This window comes from Empidonax traillii, unplaced genomic scaffold (assembly GCF_003031625.1).
Source record: "Empidonax traillii isolate 1590-97213 ecotype Southwest subspecies unplaced genomic scaffold, ASM303162v1 scaffold147:size910788, whole genome shotgun sequence".
Lineage (NCBI taxonomy): Eukaryota > Metazoa > Chordata > Aves > Passeriformes > Tyrannidae > Empidonax > Empidonax traillii.
In genome coordinates this window covers 870637-897992 of record NW_020955340.1, presented here as the reverse complement: position 1 = coordinate 897992, position 27356 = coordinate 870637, and the positions used below count along the sequence as shown (strand labels likewise).

Sequence of the window (27356 nt, the reverse complement as noted above, 5' to 3'; positions counted from 1 at the left end):
CCCCCCCCCCCCCCCCCCCCCCCCAGTAGCTATGACTCTAAAATGTGATTCACATTTAGTTTTAAATTCTAGCTTTCACCATGGTCTCATAGAAACAAAACTTCTCTGCGAAGCACAGAACTGCTTTGCAACGTCAACAAATTCAAAAGAAAATCAAATCCTGTCCCCCCGCCAAAGAGCTTCTCAGTCAGTTACCTGTAAAAGATGGCTGGGGGCGGGGGGGTTCAGGTATTTTTAGGTTAAGCTCTTTTAAAAAGAAAAGGACAACTCCTCCCCCTTTTTCAACTGTGTGAACTAGGAGTTTATGGCATTTGTATATTTTTTAACATTTAAAGGTAAGGATTTTGTACAGTAAAGATTAATACTTAAACATAAATATTCTCCTACATTATATACTAGTTTTTCTTTGTACATGCGGGGAAAAAAAGTATTTTCAACAAACATGGCACATGCTATATGTATTTCCTCCTCAGTAGCTTGGCTACAATAGTTTGGATGAAGAGGATAAAAGCAAGACTTTGTGGCAAGTGGGCGATGGTCCATGAGCACAGTCTGAAGATGGAAGAAGTGGAGAGAGGGAGCTGATTCCTCCTCCAGGGTTCAAGATGCTGATCTACTGAGTGCCTCAAAAAACCACCAGCGCACACCTCTAGTGTAAACGTTAGCACAGAAGACCACATTATCACTTAGTGCTTCTGAGAAGCTGCTTCCCCACACTTTTTTTTTTTTTTTTTTTTTTTTAACAGGTGTGAACAGCTGGTCATTTTTTTTTTTCAGCGAGAACAAACAATATCAGCCAGTAAAGCACATGACAGTTGTCACTTATAAAGCCACGCAACCTGGCACACGTAGGGCAAAGAACCACAAAATAAAAACTCAGTACACTTAGAATAATAATAATAATTATTAAAAAAGCATTAGGAGGTTGTTTTTCTGTCTACACTGTACATACAGATGTTATGCTTGGAAAGCTGCTGTCTCAAACAGTCATAACATGAGTCAACATTGCGTAAGATACAAATCCAATACAGATACAACTAAGCCAATTCACTGAGTAGTCTCTTTTGAGACAGCGCTCTTTTAGCTGCAGTTTGTGCTGAGGGCAATGCTGCAGGATGAGAGGATCCTGAAACACAAGATTTTGATGGGTAAGCAACCAAATCGGGTGTTGGCAAATGTAGGTTTTACTCTTAGAGGATACAGTGCTAGGTGGACTTCTGTAAGGAAACCAAAGTCAACAACTAGGGGACTGATCCTGCAACTCCGCCTACCTGGGCAGGATCACTGACTTCACCAGACCCACCTCTGCAACTTGGGTCTGGTGGGGAAAACAGGTAACGTCTGAGGACAGCTGAGGTCAGGCTCTGGGGACTAGCCAGAGCAGCAGTTGCTTCCATGAGTAAAGGATGCAGAGTGGGGCTGGACAAAAAAAGCCCCCAAGTGTATTGATGTGATTTCCGTTTGCTTTACTTCGAGGAACATATGATGAACCGATCCAGTTGTCACTTTTCTCTAAAAAGTGAAATATACTTTCCCCTGTAAAACTCCAAAAGCATCATTAACAGCACTTAAACTTGGTTTGTGAAACAGAAAGAAGTCTAAATATAAAAATAATTCAAGCAGATTCTCTTTACAAATTGTATAGTGAATTCAGTATTTGGCAAGACCGTTTTTACTACATAATGAGCTCCTGAGTGTTTGTCTATTAGCTAAAAATTTTCTATTTCCTTTAAGCAATAAAGCAAAGAAAACCATATACTCAAGTTATACTGAAGTCATGACTTCATTTATGAAAAAGAGGTTTGACCAGAAACTCAGTGCAAGTGGCAAAGTTGACCATTACTGTACAGTATCTGCGAGAAAATAAAATAACTCCACATTGCCCAAGTGGCACAAAATGGTTGTGCCAAAAAAAAAATTGTCTATAATAATATCTCAAATAAGTTTCCAACATTAAAATTTTATAAATAAGTACAAATTGAATGATATTGCTGAACTGCGAACTGAGAAAAAAACTATCGTGTAACAAGTTACCAAACTAGTTCTAGCATCGAAGACAAAAAGGAATGTTGGAACTTGTTTATACAATAGAAATGAAAGCTTCCAGTTTGTAGGATGAGAAAAATTGAGGCATGCAGGGATTCTTGCATATGGATATATATATTTTATATATATTATATATAATATGTACAGTTTAGCTATAAAACTTTGATGTGTAAAGAAGCTGTCTTCAATGAAAAATTGAACATTCAGAGGAAATTCCTGAGTTAGGGTTTTGTGACATGGGCCACTGAGAAAAAAGCTGCGGTTGGGTCCTCAGAGGTGTTATGTCCATCCCTGTTAAGATTGAAATCAACATACAAAAACAGACAGTGTTGCCACTGCTTCGTTCCCTGCCTGAGCAAGGGATAGCACCATTGTGAAGAGAACTCCTGCTTGTAGAGAGGAGGGAATACTTAAAAACAGTATTGCTGCTAAGACCACTGTAGTGTGCACCAAATACGTTCTTCTAGACAACAAATGAACCCTGCCACTGGCTGACTGAAGAACACCTGACCAGGTGTAATGTTAAGGTTACAAGTCACTAGGTGTAATCTTTCCTAGGTTGTTCATCTGTTGTACATTTATCAGTCATCTCCTGACAGAAGTCTACCGTGACCGTTTGGCTGCTCTGCTCTGGTGGAAGCTCTCTCTCGGGGTAAGTACCTGTGTCGGCTCCATCCAACCCCCCGCCGGTCGAACAATTTTCCGAGATGTTGTTGGGCAGCCAGGGTGCTCCCAGTTGCACTGAGCCTTGCTCCGAGCAGCACTGCATGCTCTCCCCGATGCACTGGGAGGTCACCAGGCTCTGCTCCACACCAGCTGGGGTGGGGCTGATGGTGGTGACTGGCTGTAGATCCATGGGTCTCAGAACGGGGCAGTATCGGTGGAGAGCTTGTATCTGTTCCGGGCTCTGCATGTCTCTACACACTTCTTGAGAAAGACATGAGAAGTTGTCTAACAATTCTCCCATGCTTGCTTTCAGCTGGTTCCTTTCTGAGAGCAGTTTCTCCTTCTCACACACCTGAAAAAGAAAGAAGGTATCTTAGGCTGAGGGCTCACTCCGGGCACATATTCATCAGTACCCAAGAAGAACACCAATGTGTCACAGTTATTTTTGTAGGCTGGAGGAAGAGTCACAGAGACATCAGGTATTTGACCACCATCAGGTCTGTGTGGACTACAGTCTGGGAAGCATCTGGAGAAGAACATTTGAGCTGGAAGAGGACAGAATCACAAGTTATTCCTAAGGGGCTCTTAGCTCCCGTTACAGACTAAGGCTGCTTGACAGAGGACACAAAAGAACTCCAAATGAAACATTTTGATGGAGAAACGACATTTCCCATTTAAACAGCAAGAAAACAGGGATTAGTTCCTGAAGTGAGAATATGCTGCAGATGTTCAGTTCACCCTCTGTCAGGTTGCTCCCTCAGGTTGCTTTGGCCCATGCACCAGCTGAACCCCTCTTACCACTGGGAGAGAGAGATGTTATTCACAAGAGAGGACCTAAGTGTGCTCTGTGGCCTGCACCATGGCTTTGTTTTCTTATGTCCTGGTGCTTAATGGTTTGGGCTTGATCTAATTGAGTCATTTTTATGAAGACATAAGTGAAAAACCTGAAGGTTGGTGGACTTCTTAATACTCAGTACAACAAGCTCAATGTCATTTCTCCTTTGTTCTCCTCAGGCTTTGCCACCTGTGTTCCCAAATGCCCTCCCTTACCTACATCTGGCTTGAGCACTGTCAGAGTTTCACTGTGTCAGCAGGCTACTCTTGGAGGGGACCATGTGAAAAGCAGGACATTACTGGTGAGGAAGAAGAGTGAGAGAGTTTTGTGGGACTTATTTTTTCATGCAGGATTTAAAAACCGTGAAAAAGAACCCAGTTTGTTCTGCATCCAACAAAGCACAAGCACTGGCAAGGCCCACAGCCCTAGCTTGTGCAGGGTGCTGTGCAATGTGTTGTGGTGGGAGTAATTTCCAGGTTAGACCTCCCATGGCCAGCAAGCCCTCACTGTGGGGTGAGCGCTGTCTTCTGTGTGCTCAGGAGGCAGATTTGGGGGGGTTAGGCAACAGAGCCAGACCAGCCTGGGATTACACCTCTAAAAACTGGTGTTGACTCAGTGCAGACTAACTGGGATGGTCCTGCTGCATCTCCTTCTGTTTCAGGCAGGTGGGCATACAGCTCGAGAGAGTAGATGAGATTTTGTAGAGTACCAGAGCTATTTCCAGAGCTGAGCTGGCCCCAAAAGCAGCGCAGCCACGTATCTCACCTAGTAACACTGCTAAACCCAAGATGTCTTGGCATCTGAGGTGTGAAAACTCCACAACTCAGATAACCCAACCATGGGCGGTTTTTGACCGCAGATAGTATTGTCCTGGGTCCAAAGCCCACACTGGAAGCATACAGCTGTGTGAATGCAAAAGAGAGCAGTGCACATGAAAGGAACCAACTGCTAAAATATTGATAAATCTATCAAGAAAGCATAAAAATAATAAAAAAATAAACAGATGCTCAAGTACATCTTGAGATAATGAATTATGGAAGAGAATATGCTGTGAGTTTGCAGGGAAAAAAGGGAATATGAGTGGGTAGACGGATGAGTGAAGGAAAGCAGGCAAAAAAAATTACCTATCAAACTCAGAGGATACAACCATTTCACTCACTGTCTGCTGTGAAACCATCTGTGTCAAGAAGATGGGTGATTTACAGGAAGTAAGTACAGGGAGAAAAGGGGTCTTTCATAAAAAGGATGCAGCCAAATGAAAAACTCTTAAGCCACAATACCATTATGTAGTTCGGGAGACTGGAAATTACTGGTCACAAAGTGGACAAAAGATGACAAAGGAATTTCCAGTGATCATGTGTTGTTTGTTCATTCTGCTCCCTCTCCTCTGTCTTCCAGATCAGGGGGCTGGGTACCTGGAGAGTGACTGGTCTTACTATCAAAGACTGAGGCAAAGAAAGTATTAAGTACTTCTTCGTTTTCATTTGTCACTATGTTTCCCTTGCATCCAATAAAGGATGGAGATTCTCCTTGGCTTTCATTTTGTTGATGGTGCATTTATAAAAACATTTTTTATTGTCTTTTATAGCAGTAGCTAGATGAAGTTCTAGTTGGTCTTTTACCCTTCTAATTTTCTCCCTGCATAAATTCATGGCATCCTTGTAGTCCTCTCGAGCTGCTGCCCTTTCTTCCAAACGGGCATTTTTTTCCCTTGAGTTCCAGTCAAAACTCTCCATTCAGCCAGGTTGGTCTTCCCCAGTGGTTTGTCTTTTGGCACATGGAGACAGACTGCTCCTGAGCCTGTAAGATTTCATTCTTGAAGAATGTCCACCCTTCCTGGACTTCTTTGCCCTTCAGAACTGCCTCTCAAGGGACTCTCCTAAACAGGCCAAAGTCTGCATTCTGGAAGTCCAAGATGGCAGTTCTATTGACCCTCCTCCTTACTTCTGCAACAATTGAAAATTCTATCATTTTGTGATCACTGTGCCCAGGATGGCCTCCATCCATCACTTCACCTACCAGCATTCACTGTTTGCAAACAGGTCCAGCAGGGAGCTTCCCTACTTGGTTCACTCAGTGCATATTGCTACATACTCAAGTCTATCTTGCTAAATAGAAATGTCAACATTTCTTTTGAAGAATCTTGCACCTCAAAGGGTTTTTGATTCCTGAGATTCAGCAGGGATCAGACCCACAAGGTCACTCATATGCCTTTCAATAATTTCCCTAAGATGTGTGTGTGTGCTGGAGAGAGGACTTAAAAAAATTCTTTTGTTTATCCACATTTGATTATGTCAGACAATAATGGTAATGTCACAGGATTATGTAAGGTCAACAAACCCAAATAAATTTTCAAGTGAAGGCTACAGGTATTAAGCTGCTCCCACCCCTTGCTGTTAGTCCAGCTCTTAGAGTGCTGCTCCTCGTGCTTTGGAGAGAGAGAGACGTACTCCTCCCCTACAGCTCAGTGTAGAGGGATGGGCATGTACAGCCAAGACTGGATCTGCTTCTCCTGACAACATGAATGAGCAGCCACTCTTTCACCCTGAAAAACCTCTGACTCACCCTGTATACACTGTAGATTATACTCATTTCAGGAAGCAGTTGCTCACTATTTTGTTTATCTTTGATGTTTTGTTTGTTTTGCATCAGTGGAGTACTACTCAGAACAATGTTTTGATTTTTGTTTCTTTTTCTTCCCCCAGGGCTTCAGCAGCACAGCATCTGAAGGCTTTGCAAGCCTTGATGCTTCAAGCCTCCCAACCAGCTTGTGAGGTCAGTGTCACCTCCCTGTTACAGACGGGAAGCAGACAGGCAGAGGCAGCAAGCACGTAACCCAAAGTCATGCGGCTTTCTGCCATTTTTGAGGTGATGGTAACTCAGCTTCTTGCAAGAGATCTCTGCCTCTTTCACACTATGTTTGCTCCAGCTTGCGCAGAGAATGAAACACAATGAAGCCTATACTAAAGGCCATCTGCAACATGCAACCTGTTATGACAAGAAGTATCCAACTCCCCAGACCCACCGTGTTCAGTCTACAATGGAGAATGTTTTAAATGTGCACCTAGATATTTAAATCAAGGACCCCTATTAACCTTTAATTTTAATGAAAGCTGGGTACACAGAGACGTCAGTAAGGAAATCAACTTCAGCTCCCTTTATCTGTGTGAATGAACTAATTTATCACTTAAACCCTTGGATATTCGAAGGCTGGATTTAATGCAGGACTCCTAAACTATGATTCATAATGCAAGCAAACTGTCCAGTCTTGCATGCTGCACACTCACACTTCTCACAACAGCTGAATTTGGACTATTACATTGTTTTTGACAACTCAGAGAGCTTTTAGGACTTTTAAACAGCTGAGGAGGCCCTAACCTATTTTGAAGTTCCAGTGTTGCATTTCTTCTGCTGAATGACACTCTGTAGATGTGTCTTCCTCCATAACCCTTGTCTCAAGCGTTTTTTCACTGTGTAACAGCTTACTTTCTCAATGGGCAAGGGATGGTGACCTGCCTAGTGGATGAGGGGAAGGCTGTGGATGTGGTCTATCTGGACTTCAGCAAAGCCTTTGACACTGTCTCCCATAATATACTCCTGAAAAAGCTGGGAGCCCATGGCTTGGACAGGGGCACTCTGTGCTGGGTTAAGAACTGGCTGGAGGGGCAGGACCAGAGCATGGTGGTGAACAGGGCTGCTTCCAGTCACTAGTGGTGTCCCCAGGGATCAGTGTTGGGCCTAGTTCTGTTTAATATCTTTACTGATGATTTAGATGAGGGGATTGAGTCCACCTGCAAATGGCACTAAGCTGGGAGGGAGTGTCGATCAGCTGGAAGGCAGGAGGGCTCTGCAGAGGGATGTGGATAGTCTGGAGACTTGGGATGATTCCAGTGGGATGAAGTTCAACAAGGCCAAGTGCCGGGTCCTGCACTTTGGCCACAACAACCCCCTGCAGCGCTACAGGCTGGGCACAGAGTGGCTGGAGAGCAGCCAGGCAGAAAGGGACCTGGGGGTGCTGATCGACAGGAGGCTGAACATGAGCCAGCAGTGTGCCCAGGTGGCCAAGAAGGCCAATGGTATCCTGGTCTGCATCAAGAACAGTGTGGCCAGCAGGAGCAGGGAAGTGATCCTTCCCCTGTACTCTGCGTTGGTGAGGCCACACCTTGAGTATTGTGTTCAGCTCTGGGCCCCTCAGTTCAGGAAGGACATTGAGGTGCTGGAGCGGGTCCAGAGAAGAGCAACGAGGCTGGTGAAGGGACTTGTGCTCAAGTCCTATGAGGAGAGGCTGAGGGAGCTGGAGTTGTTTAGCCTGGAAGAGAGGAGGTTCAGCGGAGACCTCATCACTCTCTACAACTACCTGAGAGGAGGTTGTAGCCAGGTGGGGGTTGGTCTCTTCTCCCAGGCAACTATCAGTAAGACAAGAGGGCATGGGCTTAAGCTCTGCCAGGGGAGGTTTAGGTTGGATATTAGGAAGAAATTCTTTACAGAGAGGGTAATCAGGCATTGGAATGGGCTGCCCAGGGAAGTGGTGGATTCTCTGTCCCTGGAGGTTTTTCAGATGAGACTGGATGTGGCACTTAGTGCTATGGTATAGTAACCATGGCAGTGTTGGATCAAGGGTTGGAGTTGATGATCTCAGAGGTCTTTTGCAACCCAGTTGATTCTATATTCTATGATTCTGTGTCAGGGAACAGGAGCAAGTCCCTCAGACCACAGGGGCACTGTCACAAAGGAAGGGAGTTTTTCCACATAAGGTGCCTATAGTTAAGAGGTTTGTAAATGACATGGCTCCCTGGGTGACCTTGTTTAGCGATGAAGAGGAACAGGCACTTCTGCACAATAAATCACCTTCTCTGCTGCAGGAGGAGGCAAATTAAGACTCATCAAGTTTCTCTACACTGACTATAAAGAAAACCAGGACAACGAGCTCCAGTGCAGGTGTCTATATTGAAAACATCTGTGTTTAGCCACCCAAACCACACCTGAGGTGTCCATACCATGACTGAAAGAAAGAGGAATTTTCTGAGCAGCCACTGAGCCTTGCTCCAGTCACCTCACTCTAATCTTAGATTAAAATGTGGCAGCACTGTCCACTGACACCTTGGCACACAGGAGACATATCCCCTGACACGCTCTGGCCAGTGAGCAGGGCGCGTTTTGCTTTTCTCTCTGCAGTGGACTACTGCAGATTCCTTGAATAACGAGGAGGGGTTCAGTCCATGGAACATCAGGAGCATTAGAGGAAACAAGACAGCAGGAACAAGGAGGAACATACCCTTGCCAGCTCACTGAACTACACCAAGGGATACCCACTTGTTGTCTGGATATTCCCATTCCTGGCTTTTCCCTTCCCATGTCATCTGTGCCATTTGCCCAGTGGATGAAAGAGCTGAAGAAAGGCAGAGCAAACCGAAATGTCCTGAAAATGCTGAGCTGCCTTCTAGCAAGAAAATATATAGAGATGAAGCTGGCCTTGCCACAGCCCTGTTTGGACCAGACAACCTCTGAGGGTCTCTTCATATCTACCTCTTTTGGGCACTCCATGAATCCCTGACCAACAGACTGTTATGGTGGCTAGGCAAGGAAATGGGGCTCAGATGAGGAAATGCCATTGTAGATGAAACTGTAAGTACTGGGATTAAATTAAACCACAAGAAGGGAGCTGTGATATAGGCTTCCCTCCTCTTCCAACTCAACAATCTGCTCTTGAGAAAAACAAAGATATTTAGACCTCATTTCACTGGAATTTTGTGCTTTCTGTATATATTATATATGCACATAGCAACATATTTTTGTATACTAAATTTTCATAGTAGTGGCTCTGCTCACGTGTGTACCAACTGGCTGAACCCACCAAACTCTGGGTAGGAATTGCTGTTGGTGCCCTGCGAGGTGCTGTGCGAGGGTGAGCAGGGCTGCAGCGAGAGCACGTAACTCACCAACTTGCGGATTTCACATTCTAGGTTCTGAATACAGTCCAGTTTCCTCTTGCGGCAGCGCTGAGCTGCAATTCGGTTCTTGCTGCGCCGGCGGACATCATGGATGAACTCGAGTTGCTCTGAGGTTAGCTTGTGCATCTTTATCATCATCTGGAAATCATTCCTTGGAAGATCTGTGATTTGATCAACAGGAAAAGGAAGTTTCACCTAAAACAAACAAACACAAGACAAGAGCGGAGTCATATTCTGCTTGCTCAGTGAAAGCTGAACAACAGTGAGCGGAAGGATGATTATGCTGCCACCCCCTTCAGTAAACAACACACCAAGTTTTACACTGGGCAAGTTTTTAACTCTCCCTTGTGGCACATTGTGAAGGTCCAGACGGTAAGAATCAGATGATAATTGTACTTAAATCAGCAATATAGATGAATCCCAGGTAAAAATTTCATCATTCTACAAAGCTGTAATAACTGATCTCAGCGCATTAAAAGAAGGTTCTGTCCACTAGGAGACATGGCCTTTTGGACAGAGTGAAGTACCTTGCTGCAATTAAATTCAAACTAGTTTCAAGGAAGGGGCTATTACCACAGCAGGAAACCTGTCTCTGCACGGCCTGCAGAACTGAAAGTTTGATTAGGTGTGAGGTTAAAAATGCAACCTGACACCTCAAGTGGATGAAAAATACCATATTGCAATTAGGAGAGGTCATCTCATCAGGATTTCAACTGAGCAGCACACTATATAAGAAGAAAGGGTCAAAGGAGTGTGATGCAGCATATCCTACTAAAATATACACATTTTGAAACAAAACAATATACGTTGATGCTAATATTTTTGTAGATTAAACAGCACTGAACTTGTATTTCTTGAAAAGGACAGTTTCTGTCTTCAGGAATTCTACCAATTATGCAGTAAAGCACAGCCAAAGCTGCAAAACACAAAGCTCCTAACAGTTTGAAGCAATGAACTCAATGAACTGTCTCAAAAGATGAAGAATGGTGGATATGCTTAAAACCTTTTAGCTTTTCCCCCCAAACCTATCAGCTAGATCAAATTAAAGTAAGCACCTCTCCTCAAAAATCTTGCTTCCTTTGGAGACCCAGACTGATAACTACCAAAACCCTGATGCTCCTTGGCAGACTGTTGTATCTGTTGGTCAAAATTGACAAAATTGAAGGAGGTGGCAAATGAATAACTTGATTGACCTCCTTTCTGCTTTTGAGTCATACCCACACTGCCCAAAAGATGGCAGTAAATATTTATATTTCCGTCCCTATTCAGTATTCTGCACGCAGGCTGCCAAAGAAGGTAAGTTGCTCCAGCCAAGCATAAGATTCCTTTGATATTTAAAATCACTGTTGTCTTCAAATTGTGTACTTTAATTATTTGGAGATATAAAAAGTAACAGTAGGGATTAGAAATAAGTTATCTTCATCAGAGAGCTTTCTTCAAGCAGAACAGTTTGCTGAGGACATACATACACCAACACACAGCAATGGCCTCTGGCATCGACAGTCACGGACCCTCATCAAGAACCTGGACAATGACCTCCTCGCCTTGTTTATGAGCATTCTTGGGCATTTTCTTGCACTATTCTGTCACTGCTCTGTGCATCTCCAAGCCTGGGGTACGTGAAAGTCAGTGCAATCACCTACCACATTCTTTCAGATGGTTTCACACCCTGAACATTTATTCATGCCCCTCTGCCGCGCGTGTCCGGGCACGGCTTTGTAACACACTACTTGACAGGACAATTTAAACCAGCAAGAAGCACCATACACAGCCCTAATCCCCCCGGATTCCTGCTTGTACACACAAAGGCTGACCTTAGGTGCAGTGACGCAGACCACCTTGTTTATAGACTGCTACCTAATGACATGAAACCTGCCTGATTCCCCTCTCAAGCCTCAACATAAACTCAGTGTCACCTGCTTTTCTCTTAAGCTTCAACCAGGGTCTGAAAATGAAAACAGTCAGTGCTTTCCTCTGAAAGACACCACAGTTTCACTTCAAAATCAGTCCTTTCATGTTCCCCAGTTTTTCCTTATTTTCTTAAGACCAAAGCGGAAAGCGATGTTAACTGTATTTTTTCCTCCCTCTCCCTTCGAAAAACATATTTACTTGCAAGGAGGAGATGTGCTTGCAACTGAAATGGAAATGAAAGGGAAAAAACTTAAATCTGTCAGACAGAAGTTGCTGAAGGGAAATGGGAAAATAAATAGAAACAGATTCATTAAAAAAAAAAAAAAAAAAGATTGAAAAGAAAACCATCTACACAGCAGACCAGAGACTGCTATCAGTAATCCCAGCATAATCCCAGTCCTGTCACAGGCAGCACTGTGCAGGATTAAAAACGTGAAAGGGAGAGTGGAAGTGAGTCAGACTCATTTCCTTCACCATTCACAGCATTTTTATTGCCTGTCTCCCTCTTCGAGGGAGCTGTCAACTGAAAAAAAAACCCAAAACACCAAACCATGGTGAATAACTGCACCAGGGCACTGCTGCAGAGAGAGGCTAATGGTGTTTTACATCTGCACAGAGCGAGACTCTTAGCTAGTATTTATCACAACAAAGTGGTGAGTCATTTTGCAAGAACCTAAGACTGTGCAATGGTTGGGATTCATCTGACCCACGCAGAGCTGCAAGAAGTGATGGGTTGGGACTATTTAGTGTCCATGTCCCTCTTGTTGTCATCAAGGCCTTCAGATGGCATTGCATGCTTCTCCCTCCTGGCTGCAGAAGGAGCAGAGATGAGACTCGGAAAAGATTCTGTATCTCACAGTATCTGAGGTAGGTGAGAGAAACTTTACCTGAGGTGTCTGAAAAAGGACAGTCAATCTTTTCTAAAATGTCAAAGAAAAACCCATTGAGTATGTTTTCCTGTAAAATTTTCTTTCTAATAACCATGATTTTTATATAGGAAAGTGGGGTCACTGCTCCTTCCAAGAGTTACTCCAGCCAGAGTTAGCCTCTAAGAGCTCTAAAATCTTCCCTATGAACACAACAACTCTTTCCCTGCATTTTTACATCAGCATCATCAGCAGCAGTAGCAGCTCATTTTCCACAACACAACAAATAAACTGGCACCTTCTACCACCACTGCAGACTCCATTGCCCCCTACTCTGGCTAATGCACTCCTGAGAGGACAACCAATCCGCCTTGGTGAAAAAGAAAAACCTGTTTATGATTTTGTGGCATTTTCCCCCCCCTGTAGTAGCATTAGGGTGCCACTGTAAATGTCATTGCTTTGAGTGGCTAAGTGAGAGCAGTGATGAGACAGACAGGGACAGCCACTGACTCAGCACATGCAAGGCCCATATATAACCAATTAATTCGTTCAAGCTTCACTAGTTAGTGCCAGCTTCGATCATATGCCAGTTACTGCTGTGCTGCTCATCTACTGTACTAGTTACTGCTGCTGCTGCTGCTCTCCCCCTCTCTTTTTCTCTGGAATAAAGGAAAGGACCGAGGAGTTGTATTCACTCACCATAAAATATTGGAAATTTCTTTATCCCATGCGTGACATTAGCTTTTTCGCTCTCTTTAAATTTTGTCATCATCTTCCCTGAGATGGCAAGGGCTAGTAAAGACAATGAACTCCCCAAGTCTGACTTTAACATTACAGTAACTAAAAGGACTTCTATATTAGACATAAGAAAAAGTAACCATTACGTATTGGGCATGGGAGGGGGGAACTTATAGTACCAGCCTGACCTTTAAAAACAGTTCAAAATCCTTGTCAGTTGCCCCAGAGTTGTAAGAAATAAAACTGTTGCCTTAGTGCCCTTAAACTGAAAGCCAGTTACTGAAATCCTCTGACACTTTAAATTGCCTGGTCCTTGGAAAGCTCTTAGGACCCATCCAAGTAACCTACCACAGGGGCTGAATCCTAGCAATGCTTTTTTTGATGCAGAAAGGGGTTAATTTGCTTCACATAGAAGAGCCAAACAAATTAATGTTGTTTTTCCAAATATTTTCCTTGGCATGCACGTCTGTCTTCCACAAACACTCAGAAAGGACAACTCCCAGGACAGGAGCTGAGGTGTGTCCACCTGTGTTAGGGGCTCAATTGCCTACATGCTACTTATCAGCAGGTCCTGCTGCAGACAGCATGTTCTATCAAGACAACTGATGGCCCTGTAGTTGCCTGAGGTCAACTCCAGCCTCACCTTCTGAGGGCCACGAAAGGTGTTTGGGTCAGCAAGTGCTGCCTGAGAGGGCACTGCTATGCACTGAGTGGAGACAGCCTGGGTAATCTTTTGATTTGCCACCTGCCTCAGAGAAATGGGTAACCAGGCTAGTCCTGTAGCTAAGGGCTTTAACTCAACAATCAGATGTGGATGGGATTCTCATCCTTCAGCCCATGACTTGGACTTTTATGCAGATCACACGCTGTTGGTGCTTACAATGATGGGCTGATGTCTTCCCATTCACTGCTTGCTGTGTCCCCAACTTCCAGCCCTTCAAAGGACACAACAGTACAATACTCCTGCCCTTTAACAGGCTTTTCTGAGACTAGGGATAGCACAGAAGCACTGACAGAAGCCATAGATGCATTTAAGAAGGGCAGATCAGGTGGTGAAATGAGGAGGGATGAAGCGCAGTATGCCTCTGCAAGATCTGCTTTTAAAAAAGAAATTAAAAAAGTGGGAGAGTTCTTCAAGAGTCCATGCAAGGTCTTCAGATCAGGGCATAACAGAACTGGTCGTAGGTTGTAGGTGCAATGAAATAATACAGTGTTTAAAAGAGGATCCTACTGAAATTTCAGACTCTCAGTGTTGTCATGCAGAAATTCTCTGCTACCAGGATGGATACCATTCCTACTGAACAGAGGAAAGAAAACAAAACTGCCATGAAGTGTATTTTACAAGACTGATGTTTGACAAGACCCCATTTAACCAGAAGCTGACCAACACAATGCCCAGTGAGGATCCTGGTCAGGAGAACACCTACCAGAAAACAATATGTAAAGTAATTTTGTCATTTTCAAATTTGCAAACCTGGTAGGATCAGAAAATCTGGGCTGACTGATCACCAAATTCTAGGGATGTATCATATACCAAAGCAAGTCAACACGTATTTTTCTTGGTTACCCTTCATTCTGTGTAATACACTAAGTAAAAATATTAAGCACTGAAGCAGACTTAGCTTAGGTAACTCAGCACAGGTCCAGTAGATTTCTGGTAGAGCAACTTCAGTTTACTCCTCTTTTCTGGGGCTATGACTTCCAGTACTTTGCAAAGCATCAGCAGAGAAACAGAGAAAGGGTGGCTGCCTGTCGCTTAACATGGAAGAGTTTCAACTCTCACTGAAGGTTATTTACCTACAATATTCTCAATGGTCTAATTTCATTAGCTTTGTCTTTATGAAAATGCTCTTTGAAAAGTGAGTCACTAACCCAGGCGGGAAATTCTTTTGAAATACAAATGAAAGAAGCATTGAATGCAATTCTCTAGATAGTAACAGTTCTTGGAAAACTCCACCTCTTACCTCCTCCTGCCCTTGTTTATTCTTTTCCTAAAAATCTCACTCATCAAATTAGACTGAGCTGAGATTTCTTTTTAACTGGTTTAGTAGTACAATATTTTTTACAAATTTTCTAGCATAAAAAACATAAGTACTTGCTGAAGAAATGGAATATCAAGAAAAGTAGGTAGTGCTGAAGTTTCTGTTCCTAAGTAGGTTAACAGATTGACAGACTACTTCCTTCTCAACAATTCATTATTTCAGGGCTTATTGTTTTGTTGTTGCTATTTTAAGCAGGATTGTCAGAACCCACATGCAAAGCACCGAGCTTTAAGTCTTCTCTCTAGTGTTATATCCCAATACCTGATTTTTAACAACCTGTGGAGGCCTGAGAGAGCTGAGTGAAAAGAGAAACACAAACCATTAAATATTTCTGTGAAGTCCCAACAGCTCAAGTAACAGCCCTGTTCCTCCAACTTGGTAACATGGGGACACCCTACATTGCACTTGCTGCTTCTATCACAAAGCCTTAACAAAGCGAGATCACAGAAGAATCTTGGAGGCTCCAGGAAGGGAAACAATAGGCAAAGACATCTTGGAGAAGATTTACCAGTGGTATAAAGAGGACTATCACTTCCTCTGACACTCGTGACTGCCATCTGGACCCCTGATAAGACTGGGAGGCTGGTAACAGAGTGGGGTCACTCTCACCCAAAATGGCGCTCATGATGACCCCTAGCACCCCACTTTTGGCACCAAGCAACTTTGGTCATGTGCTCCTGAATGGTATCTGTCTCTGTGGGAAAGCAGAATGCCCAAAAAAAACCAGAGAGAAGAAACCTTTCACCTACTTCTCATACAATCAATACATCAGCAAATGACATTTTGTGACATTAATTCTGGCATTGGTAACACTCTGGGACCCAAATTAGGACCAGCAAGGTCCAAATTCCAGGGAAACTGAGCAGCCCTGAGATAACTGAGAGTCAGAGTCCACCAGGCTTTTTCCTATCAGGCCGTCCCACCCAAATGAAAGCCCACTCTCAGCAGAAGAGCTTGCATGGCCACTGTCCAAAAGGGCAAGTGCCTGTGTGGCACCCCCAGATACTTTATCAGATCCTTTCTGAATAGAAGCCCAGCAACACTGTGAGCTCTGATATGGCAAGGGGAAAGAGACCTGTCTGTGAAGTCATCAGGACAGCAAGGGCAAACTGACGACTTCGGGAATGGTGAAAGATTCCCATGCAGCCTGCAGGGAGAGGAAGGACAGAAAGCTGTCCATCGCAGATGGCTGTGAGTCTCTCCTGCTGTTTTAATTGCAACCAAACTGCTAAAAGTAGGTAGAGCAACTTATACAAGAACTTCCTGCTGCTATTAGATATCTTCTCCTGCCTGGTTTAAGATATCCTTTACCGAGGTTCCCACAGCAGCAGATCTTGCAAGATACACACCTGAAGTCACTGTATAAACACAGTGTTGTTCAACGAGGCTGCAATACCCTTTCTTGCATTGGTAATGACCTTTAAAAAAATCACTTCTCAGACAAAATCTGTACCAAAGCACTGGTGTGATCTGCTTACCCTTGGCTTGTTCTGGATAGTGCAGTGCAACAGAGCCATTAATTTTCTCACCACATTTTTAATGCCTAGCAGCCCTAATCAAAGTGTCCTGGGAAATAATAATAATAACAACAATAATAATAATAATAAAGCTGTATCAGCAGTCCCAGGGAGAAAACTTGCTCAGCACAGCGCAAAAAAATCTTCCCAGGAGGAAGCCAGCTGCAAAACCAGGAGTGCAACAAACCTTTCCTAGCAGTGCCCCAGAACCAGGTATGTCTGCCTGCCAGTGGCACACCAAGATGGCCTCCTGTTTGCTCCTCTCATGGATATTGCTCTTCTCATCCATGGTCTTCTGCGTATATTGGCATACTTTTTTTTTTTTTTTTTTTTTTTTTGGAAACCACCACCAGTCCCCTATAACCTTCTCATTTCACTCTTCCAGGTTCACTTCTGCTGCAGCATATCTCCACAGGATTAGCTAATTATGACAGCTAATTAATCATCAAGCCCAAAAAGGGTAACCTGCCGCCCTCTGTGCTGCCTCATGCTGAGCATTAGCCCCTGCTGAGCAATCAGCACACGTGGGTGGAGACCTGATGCTCCCCTCAGTCCCACTCCCTGCTCCCTTCTGCTCCTCGTAAAGGCAGGACTTCACTGACTAATCCTGGTACGGCCAGGCAGAGCTGCTGTACGGCTTCCTGAATGAGGTTCTGTGCACAATATCCCAGGCAGCTTCCCAAGGAGACTTCTTTCCCTTCTGCATTGTCCCCAGCTCAGGACATGGGGACAAAGAACTGTGCTCTCAGAATCATTGGTATAGTGTGACCAGGGATTAGGACAGCCGAGGCTCCCCCAGGCTCTTCAGCCCTTCCTTAGAGCTAAGCAGCCAACTAAAGGAACCACCCACATCTGTCTGAAAGATATCTTCCACAGCCTGGGATATAGTGGGATATGGACTGAGGGACAGAATAAAGTTCACTCTTTTCATGCCTACTCCATAACTAAGCCCACCTGGTTCTGAACTGGGTGCTGTCAGCATATGAACCCCCCAAACTTGCCCTTGCTGTACACAAGCTATACAGAGTGTTTCAGCATTACTAGAGGAATTTGATATGTGATTACATCCACCTGCGCTCTAGGTCATGCAGTTTCCTAATGAAGCTCTATGAAAACATCCAGTCTTTTTCAGTTTCTGGGGTCCACAACACATTTAAGTCTGCTCTCAAACTAGTGACTTCATACAGACAGATCATTCAATCATGCTTAGTCAATTATCACTGTAGCATCTCCAGCTGGCCCATCTCTAGTTTCAGAGTGGCCCCTCTTTCTCTTCCCTCTCATGGAACAGCTACATGGGAATTGACACATTGCTCTTCAGCCCCAGATCATTCCCCTGTCATTTACTTAACAGTCCCAGTCCTGGAAATTAAGGAATAACTTCTCTTTGAAACCATTTATGCAATGGCTGCTAGAACTCACCACCAAACAAAATGTCACAGGCAGGGAAAAACACACTACCTGCATGTGTGACCTGCAATGTGCAGCACTGGCTCTTCAAATGGGCTGCTCAACCCTCAGTGTCAGCAAAGGCACAACCTGAGGTTGCTTAGACACGAGCAGCAATAACAGGCAGAGCTGGAATCACCTCGGCAAATTAAGGATAAAGAACAATGCTTTGTGTCACACAAGTGGGCGAGGGAAGAAGACAGGACACTGCCAGCAGACTCCTAAGCACATCAGTGCACATCATTCAGCAGTCTGCTGTTGTCCCATACCCAAATTTTCAGAAGAGCCAAACGCCACGGAGGTCAAACAGGCCTATTTCTGTGAAGTCACTCATGTGCACTCAGCTGATGAGGGAATAACCAGAAATTACTCTTTGCTACTATAAACAAAGAAAGTGCTGGAGAAATGCAAAGTCATTTGAGAGAATCAAGGAGCGATTAATTGTGCCACAACAACTGTGATATATGTACTTATTTTAAATCCCTACCTCATGCCCTCTGTCTTGCACAGGACATGATTCACTGTCTGCTTCTGAGAATGACCCAGACTCATCGCTGGAGTTTGTTCCATAGGATGGCTCACATTTAATCTGGGCTCGGACCGGGTTGTACAATCCATCCCCCACCACGCCTGGCTCCTGGTGCTCGGGCGCCAGGAATCGGGGGCCTTGGGAACAAGGGGAAGAGGAGAGCTCGCAAAGACGCAGACTGCAGGGAGAGCCGCCACTGCCGTCCTCTGCATACGAGTAGGAAGAGCATGAACTGGAGGTCCTGGTTCTGGTTTCCAAAGGAGGAGAGCGAGGGCAAACTTTAATTGGCACTGGACAGCTGGTGTTCGGCCGCATCCTTCCCGGCAAGTGATCAGCTGTCAGTCCGCTGTGCGAATAGGTCTGAGAGCTGGGGAGAGACTGGCTACCGCCAGCCCACAGACCCTTTGGCACAGTCTCAGTGAGGTCTTTGTCCAAGCTGCTCACACCAGAATATGAATGCACTGAAGTGTTTACTTGGTCACAAGCGTTTGAAGAGAATATAACACTCCTCCTGTCCAGTTCCCCTTCTTGCTTACAGAGACTTTCAAAGCCGGGCCCCCTGAGTGGCGATCCCACTGTGAAGTTGGAAGCATCCTTCTGCATGGCATGGGACTGTCCATAGTTCCCTGTGAAAGGGACGTAATCAGTTTTGTGGTCACCCTGAGTTGTCCCTTTTTCAAAAGGGCATGCTGGACTCCTGCCAAAGTGCTGTTGGGAAGTGCTGGGGAAGCCAACCAAATCCATGCTTTTTGTTCTGTTGAAGAAAGATCGCAAGCAAGAAGGAGAAGACCCACTTTTTGGCCTGTCGACGCAAGTGGGGCTTGGCTGTTTCCTGTCCATTTCAACATCCCCTTCTTTATCCCTGATGTCAGGTTCATCTCCAGACAGGCAAAGTGTGATGCTTTCTTCATCGTTCTCTTCATTCTGAGGCTCACTTTTTATCTGGCCCATAGCAAGTCCTGATTTGAGGCCATTTCCAGAGCTCTCTTCACTGAATGTGCTTGCAAAACCTGAGGTACTGATGTGTGATGTGTTGTAGACATTCTTGGTACAAGCAAGCTGGTATTTCTTGTATCGGGGGTACCGTGTTACTGCATCTTTATCTAAATTGTCCTTGCTATCTCTCAGCATGTCAGAGTCAGGCAGCATCCCTTCCCCTTTGTCTGCTCCAGCAACAGTGGTTTCGAAATTGAAGGGCTCTTGGTGCATCCTCTCTCTTGGGCAAGATATTTTTGATGTCTCCGATTCCATCGTCTCCTCCTCATCGCCATCCGAGTTCTCCTCATCGTGCATGCGCTGACAGGTGGTATCTTTTTTGCACAGGAACAGGCCATCCTCATTGTTCAGCAGTTGTGTCTGAAGGAAGCTGAAGCAGGAGTCCTCCAGGTTGTGCATGCGCAGGAATTCCGCGCAGTGGATGACCTCCTGGATGTTTTCTCTGCTGAGCAACAGCTTAGCAGTATAGGCAAACTGTAACAATGGACCAAATCCCCTGACAGTGACCTGCAAAAAAAGAGAGGGAAATTGCCAGAGTTACCATCAGCTCTTGCTATCATCCCAACTCACTCATCATGTAGTTAAGATAACCCAACAGACCTGGCATTCAGAAATAAATACAGCTCAGCACCAGTTATTCTTCTATCACACCAGCAATGATGATACACTCAGTACCTAGCACTGCTCCCTTTATGCTGTACATCATTGTAAAGGCTGAACTGAGCACTATTTTTCCCAAATATCTTGAAGACCTCTCAACTAAGCCTCTGCCCCAACAAAAGACTGAAAAAACTAGTCTGGTGTAGGCACTGCTAATTCTTCAATGGATCTTATTTTAACTGTGCTACAGCGCAGTACCATAGAAGCTCAAATAAATTTTGATTCTTCTGCCCTGCTGGAAGTTCCAGTGAACAGTGGTTTCAAGGTTAAGATATCACTTAAATCCAAAAAGTGTTTTGTGAAGGAAACATTTAATATCACAGCAAAATCCAACAGAAATCATCTTTCTGCCTCTTTCAAGGGCAAACTGGTTTCTTTTTTCTTCTCAAACTTTTGCAAGCCATTGCTGAATACATAATAGCTAAATACTGACTGCACAGCTCTTTCCTCCACCCCATGGAGATTATTCCCCTCATACTGTTCCTGATTTTAGTGACTCTGAGGTACAGCTAACAGGAAAGAAATTCCTATTTGTAGTTCAAATGACGCAAATTACTCCGAGTCCCACCTCATTACTTAATTTTCCACCATTTTATTTGTAGAAAGAGGAAAAACTGTTTTCAGTGATTTCCAACCAACTGTTCCAGGTCTGAGTTATGCACCACTATTCATGTTTTTTTCTCATCATACCATCTATATTTTACATTTATATACCATATATTAAAAAACACATGCTTTCTGCCACCTCCTCCCATTTTTTACAGTGCTATCTTTATATAGAACAATCAACTTGCTAAGCCACATGGTAAACTACAGGCATTACCTATTTTTGACCAAAGACGCACTGGCACTAACTTCTGTTAAATTTTTTCTGTTGATGGGCATGAAACAAAGGTACTGGAAAAACTTTATTCTTCATAAAGCAGCAAGAGACTGCTTCAAAACTGGGGCTTGCCATCACCGATAAAGGCTTCTCCATGCGTCGATTTAATGGTTTGGCCACAAAGTGGAAATTTGGAAGACCACAACTCAATTTACCATTGCACCAACCACCTGCTACATGATCCTGGCAAGTCACTTCAGTCTCAATTCACTCAACCCACCTTCTTGTCTAGCTTGAAGTAGATTTCACAAATCTGAGTTCCCTGTGCTTTGCACACCAAGGAAAGGCATCTATACGGGATGCAGTGCAGCGAGCACCTGCACGCCCATGCGAGGCTGGGATGCATGGCCTGCAACTTCTTTTTGAATTTAGATGTCTCTGGTACATGCTCTCAGCTCAGTTTCTTCTTTTCAAACAAACAAGAAGAGGAAGCACTTATGGTTCCCTTTGTGCAAAATGGCCTAAAGATCAGAAGAGAGACCTAGAAAGGCAGATGAAGTCCCTTTCCCAGGCTGTGGGGGTTGAAACTCACATTTCCCAGCTCCTCAGGAGGATATACTTGGGATGGTATGGGATATAGGATACCCTGAAAGTGAGTTGCTTTTCCCTGTTCTCCCAATTGAATTAATGCCACCAATCAAGAAGGTGCTCAAGAGGTTGGCGAGACATCAGACCATGAATTTGAGATAGTCTGATTCGTGACTAGAATGCATCTGAGTAAATAATACGGTTCATCACAACAAAAAGCCTATAAATTCCCTACACTGCCTCAGGACCAGTGGTAGACAGATTTTTATAGAAAATCTTGACTTTCAGAAACAAGCCTTTGTTATTCATAGACCTGTACTTCTGATGCTGTATTATGAAGATACCACAAGTGGTGCAGACTTAGATGGAGACAAAAATGTTTTAAAACACCTGTAAAATTGCTCCCAATAGCTTTTCCATACATAATATTACTGCTTTATCTGCTATTTTAAGAAGCAGTGCATTTTCATGCACGTACTTACACACTTGCACATTCCTGTTTTACAATATGCCTCTGGTACAGAATTACCAAGATTTACAGCTGGCTATTAAACTGATCTCTGCTTTATCAGTGTTACACTTTCTGCCTATTTGTTAGATTATCAGCTCACTAAAGGCCTATCTACATTTTATCTATGCGGCATGATTAACGAAATTGCTCGGGAACTTAATGAGCTACTTGCAGGCTGATGTTTGGTAAGATCTTCAGTGTGGGGGCTTACATTCCTGCATATCCTGTAAGCTCCACAGCAGCAGCGTAGGTCTGGAGGGACTCTGAAACACAAATCCAGCTCTCCTGGCAGTGGTGCCATTTGGCCACTAGGTGGAACGGCTGGAAAGCAAATTAAAATTATTTTCTGTGCTGGGCCAGGGTTTCACCTGCCTGCCTGCCACCCCAGCACAGGCACTCTGCAGAGCCTCGGGCTGACTCATACAACTCCACAGCAAGGCTGTCTCCCGCGCTGACTCAGGTTTTTGCACCAAGTAAATCACCATGATAACAAACAGCAGCAACGCAGCTGGTAGAGCTGCTCTGTGCTGGATGCACCAGAAGCAGAGCCTGAGACTGCGCTGTGGGCTCCCCACAATGCCCAGTAGATACTTCAAGTGAAGGATGATGAAAACCCCATGAAAATCTGCGCCTTTACTTCCTTACAAGAAGACATTAGCCAGTGACACAGCTTTCACTTTCGCAATCTTCAGATCCAAAGGGGGAAAGTTTCTTTTCAAACACCCGGTGCTTGTCATTGCCCTCAGGGAGAAATCTCTCTAGTGCCAATGCTTGAAACTGCACAAACAATAACTTTGGAAACAAACGGGTGTAAAGCTTGCTGCCAAGTGTGAAAGCCAGTGCAAGCTCTGCCGCCTGAAGCTGTCTAAATATTGATTTGGATCCAGTGTCAGGTCCCCTGCCTCAGCCCCACCAGTTTTGGGACTGCTTGCATCTAATGCATTCTGGCAGAAAGGCTGGAATCGAGCTGCTGGAGTGGGAAAGAAAAGGCTTTGAAGCTGCATGTACTACTATGACACACACATTTCTCTAGGAAGAGATAAGGTAAGGACAATCTTTTAAAATGATTTGATCTGACTGATGCATCCCAGTGAAAAAAGCTAGTGAAAACAAGTTGATCTGCATTTGCAGAAGGAAATGGATAATTTCTCTGATGTAACAGTCTCCATTTACATGCGAGAGAGACCTTTGCTGGATGGGTAAAACACCAGCAACAATCCCAGCTTATTTTTTTTCTTTACTGTAAATAAGATGCCATATGTCAAAGAGCTGTTTGCTTTTAAACCCTGTTTTCCATATAAATTAATGTTTAAGCAGGCAGGTCAATTTACAGAAACCTCCACTCAGCACCTTGTCCAAGCTCATACGCCAAGTCACTGCTTCCCTGCCTTCCAGTCCCTTTGACTTATTCCAATTTCTACCCATTTCTACTTTTTAAATGGAATTGACTGGCTTCTAGAAAACCAAGCAGAGAAAAAGGAAAACACACATATAAAACAACAATGCCCACACAGAGAGGAAAGCAAAGCAAATATACCAGCTTCTCAGAGGCTTGATTTCTTTCCATTATCTCTCAAGGCAGGGCAGTAGAGGACTTCTTGGTACTTGGAACACGCCAAACAGCTCACCAAGACTGAGGACAAACGACTTTGTCTTGCTTCTGTGCCCAGCTGGTCTCATATGCATTTAAACCCTTCTGTACACCTAATGCACAGAGGACACGGATACTGTAGCCCTACCTAAGCCATCTGGCACATCTTCTTGCTCTACAGCAATCCAAGAAACCAAGTCCACGTGCAGCTCCTGCCCCTGCCATCCTGCCAAAGGGATACCTTGCTCATTGTGCAGTATGGAGGTCTGTGTCCATTCAGCGTTCTGGAGACAACAAGCCTGACGAATGCTAAGGTGAAAGAAAGCAACTTCTCCAGTCCTTTATCTGCCTTGTGTCTTTCAGACTGAGCTAGCTGAGCTAGGGGATGTTTTTTGTATGTCCATACCCTCATGAGTTTATGATATTGAGGAAAGGGCTGGAAATAAGGCAATGATATAATCACCATCAAGGGAGTTGTTAATCAGCATTAGCCATACTGAATTTACCAGCAAAATACTGACAGCAGCCCTGCAGAAAATAAGCACGCAAAATCTATTTTATTTCAGTTCGACACTGCTTTTCTCTTTACAGAGTCCTGTGGAGAGCAGTCCTAATTGATTTAAGTGACCAGACTTCCACTACTTCCTTTGGGAGATCATTGCCAGACTCTACTTAAAACCTTCTTGTGAGGAAATATTTCCCTTATTTTCCTCCATCATCTCTCATTATATTTCCTTGATGCATTCCGGGTAATACTTCTTCCTTTTGGAGAAGTAGCTGTATTATTGTTATACTCTCCGCCCTCCCTTCTTCTTTGCTTAGTATTGTGTCATTAATGAAAAACTGGCTAATTCAAGGAAAACAGTATTGATCACTGTCAGATGGGAGAATAAGATGCTGAGAAGAGACTGAGCAATGAGAAATGCTAGTAAGGAAGGCAGCGTTACAGATGCAAATAGAGCATTTTTAGCAAAGCATTCTTCTAGCGCGGGGCACGTACTTTTCTAAAATTAGGAGGAGGGTTAGCTCACTTCCACGTTGGGAACATCATATTTTCATAAGGCACTTCTAAGGCAGATATTCTATTTTAAATGTAGTTGTACACACAAACTTACAGCCACCACGGGAGACGTGGCACTGCGGGTGAACTCTCTCTGTCTCCCTGTTGTATCCATGTCCTCCATGAGGCTGACCAAGCATGCCATGGAGGCCTCTATGTTGTTCTGAACACACGGGATGTGGCCTCAGAGCACACACAGAGGTCTGTGGACCCATTTCTGTGGACGGGCTGGACTCACTGTGTGCTGCGGAGTTCATCAGTGCATGCTCATTAGCTAGCTGCCCAGACTTCCAGATGTCTCAAAATCCCACATAAATAGACAAAATCCTCCAATTCTGCACAGACAGTATTTGTTAAGGGGGTGGGGGAAGGTTATTTCCAAGGGAAACATGGATGTCTGGTAACCCTGCTCCGAATGGCATCTGTATGAAAAGCTGCATCTGGAGCGGGGAAGGTCAACCCCTGCAAATTGCCAGTGAAGTCTGACTTCAATTTAAAGAGGGGAAAAGTGGTTAAGGGCAAGGAAAGATCACTGTAAACATGTAGGAATGTAAAACTTGGCAAGGCAATATCTAAAATGGAGCAAAAGAATGTTTACAGTAATCTGGTGCATACTAACATCAAGAACAGAGAATTGTCTGGTTGGCTATTGGACTGCTATTGCTGACTGCAACAAGAAGAAAGGCTTTTCCAAGCCTAATTTCCATGTTAATGAGGGCACAGTGCCAATGATCTGCTAGAAAACAGCACCAAAGTTCAACAGCAAATGTACTTGCAGTTGTTCCTTTCCTAATAAAGCATACTTGGGGCATATGCAAAGAAAAAGCTCGGTGGTGGCGGCCTGAGAGGGCAGAGCCCTTTCCTTCCCTCCAGGGATACAATGAAATCTGCAGAACGTTGCTAAATCCTACTGAATTGGGGGTAATTTAGGTGGTGAGACCTTCAGACCCACTGAGAACGTACGAGTCCTGACAGCAGCTTAGGTGGATGTTACTATCTTTATGCATTTGAGTATCTTGTTGAAATCAACAGGAGTACTGATAGGTTTGTAGCAAAGCATGCAAGCTGCTTGTAGGTTTATGGCGTATATTTGTAGTATTTTGATTTTCAGGTTGAATTCATCATCAGGCACCTAAAAACAGTTAGAAACCCTTCCTCTCTAATTTCCAAATATCGATTCAATTATTAAGCCATTTTGTGGGGAAGGAAGAAAGGAAAACTGAATCAAACCTCACATGCTGAATATCAAATCTCAAACTGAATACTAATCCAAAACAACTGGGGAGAAACATAGAAAAAAAATGGGACTACTTGCAAACCCCCAAATCAATCCATTATTCACATACTGTTTTGTATCGGGTCTACTGTGGTACCCACTTTGCTGATCTTTCAGTGTTGCTACTGTGGTCTAAAGGCGTGTGTAGACCTCTTAAATCCATTTCAGCCCTGAAGTTTGTCTAACACACCCAAACATGTAGCCAACAAACTACTAACTTCTCACTCTGCCAGTGTGTTCCTACCACTACAACTTATATAACCACACATATGCGAGAAAAATAGGAGATAAGATTAGTGACAGTTAACTGCTGCTATTTTTTTTCTCCACAGCCTGAAGAAGGTCTCTGAGATTAAATATTAACTCTAATCTTATTTGCTAAAATTAGCACACAGTGTATTCTTTTTCTTCCACAGCCAATTGCAAGTATAGTGCAGAAGTTATTTTCAGAGTGTAATCTGATAACCAAAATCAGTCACCAAAGCTGTTAGTCCATTAAGAATTAAGAGACTTCCTGGTTATTTACTTGGTTATTTTTACCATGGGGAAGCCTGTTTTTTTCCTAGCCTGGGCTTATTTGGTTTTGGAAAACTCTCTGAAAGATATAAATATATTACTAGGCTCAAACAGGATAGTCATGTGCAAAGTCAACAGTGTTAGACATCATGTTTTGTCCCTATATATGCACATAGGCAGGAACTGTTTTGAAACTGTGATCCTTTTACATAAGGTGGGAAAATGCAGGAGGCAGGAAAAAGTCAGAAGAAGAGATGATAAACAGCAGAGTACTTTTGTAAGCCAGTATTTTACTGCATTTCCCTCTCTTTAAATTTAACAGCATTTAAATGTTCTCCTACCAGCAGCTTACAGATATATTTCCCTTATCTGCTCATAAAGCTCTACCCAAGCTGAAACCAGGACAAGCTCCTAAAATGAGTAATCACTCTTTAAAAGCCTACTTGGGTGAGAAGCATCAGATGCAGGTATTTGCATTATCTGGGCTTGTAAACAAGAGATAAATGTACAAGTCACTGATGGAGAAGACTGAAAAAGAGAGGCCTGTGTTTTCTTTCTAAAACCCCTTTTTAAATTGAGCAGATACCCTGCCAGTTTAACATTCTGCCACTTCAGGTAGCGCATACAAGTTTGGGCAGAAGAATCACCTCAAGTCCAAGCAAGAGTCTGGCATCTCCCACACTGCATCACATTGTAGGGGTGGGAGTCCACCATACGACCACCATGCATTCCCTGGACATGAACACAGACCAGAGAAAGGGAGAAAACGGACACAAAGCTTGTTC

At 43.9% G+C, this 27356-nt stretch overlaps 1 protein-coding gene across 8 annotated transcripts in view; it reads right to left on the bottom strand.

Annotated features, from left to right (window-relative positions):
• Positions 1–17: 17 nt before the first annotated feature.
• Positions 18–27356, bottom strand: part of BACH2 (BTB domain and CNC homolog 2) — a 187534-nt gene continuing 160195 nt past the window's right edge. For 7 of the 8 annotated variants that reach the window (XM_027884478.1, XM_027884476.1, XM_027884477.1 and 4 more), the window contains 3 exons: positions 18509–20053; positions 9487–9693; positions 18–3064 (listed from right to left, as the gene is read on the bottom strand). In XM_027884478.1, coding sequence (XP_027740279.1) covers positions 2585–3064; positions 9487–9693; positions 18509–20053 — 2232 coding nt within the window. In that variant the 3' untranslated portion in view covers positions 18–2584. Of the gene's footprint in view, positions 3065–9486; positions 9694–18508; positions 20054–22339; positions 22450–27356 lie in introns of all 8 variants that reach the window. The other variant, XM_027884483.1, reaches the window with a different exon arrangement.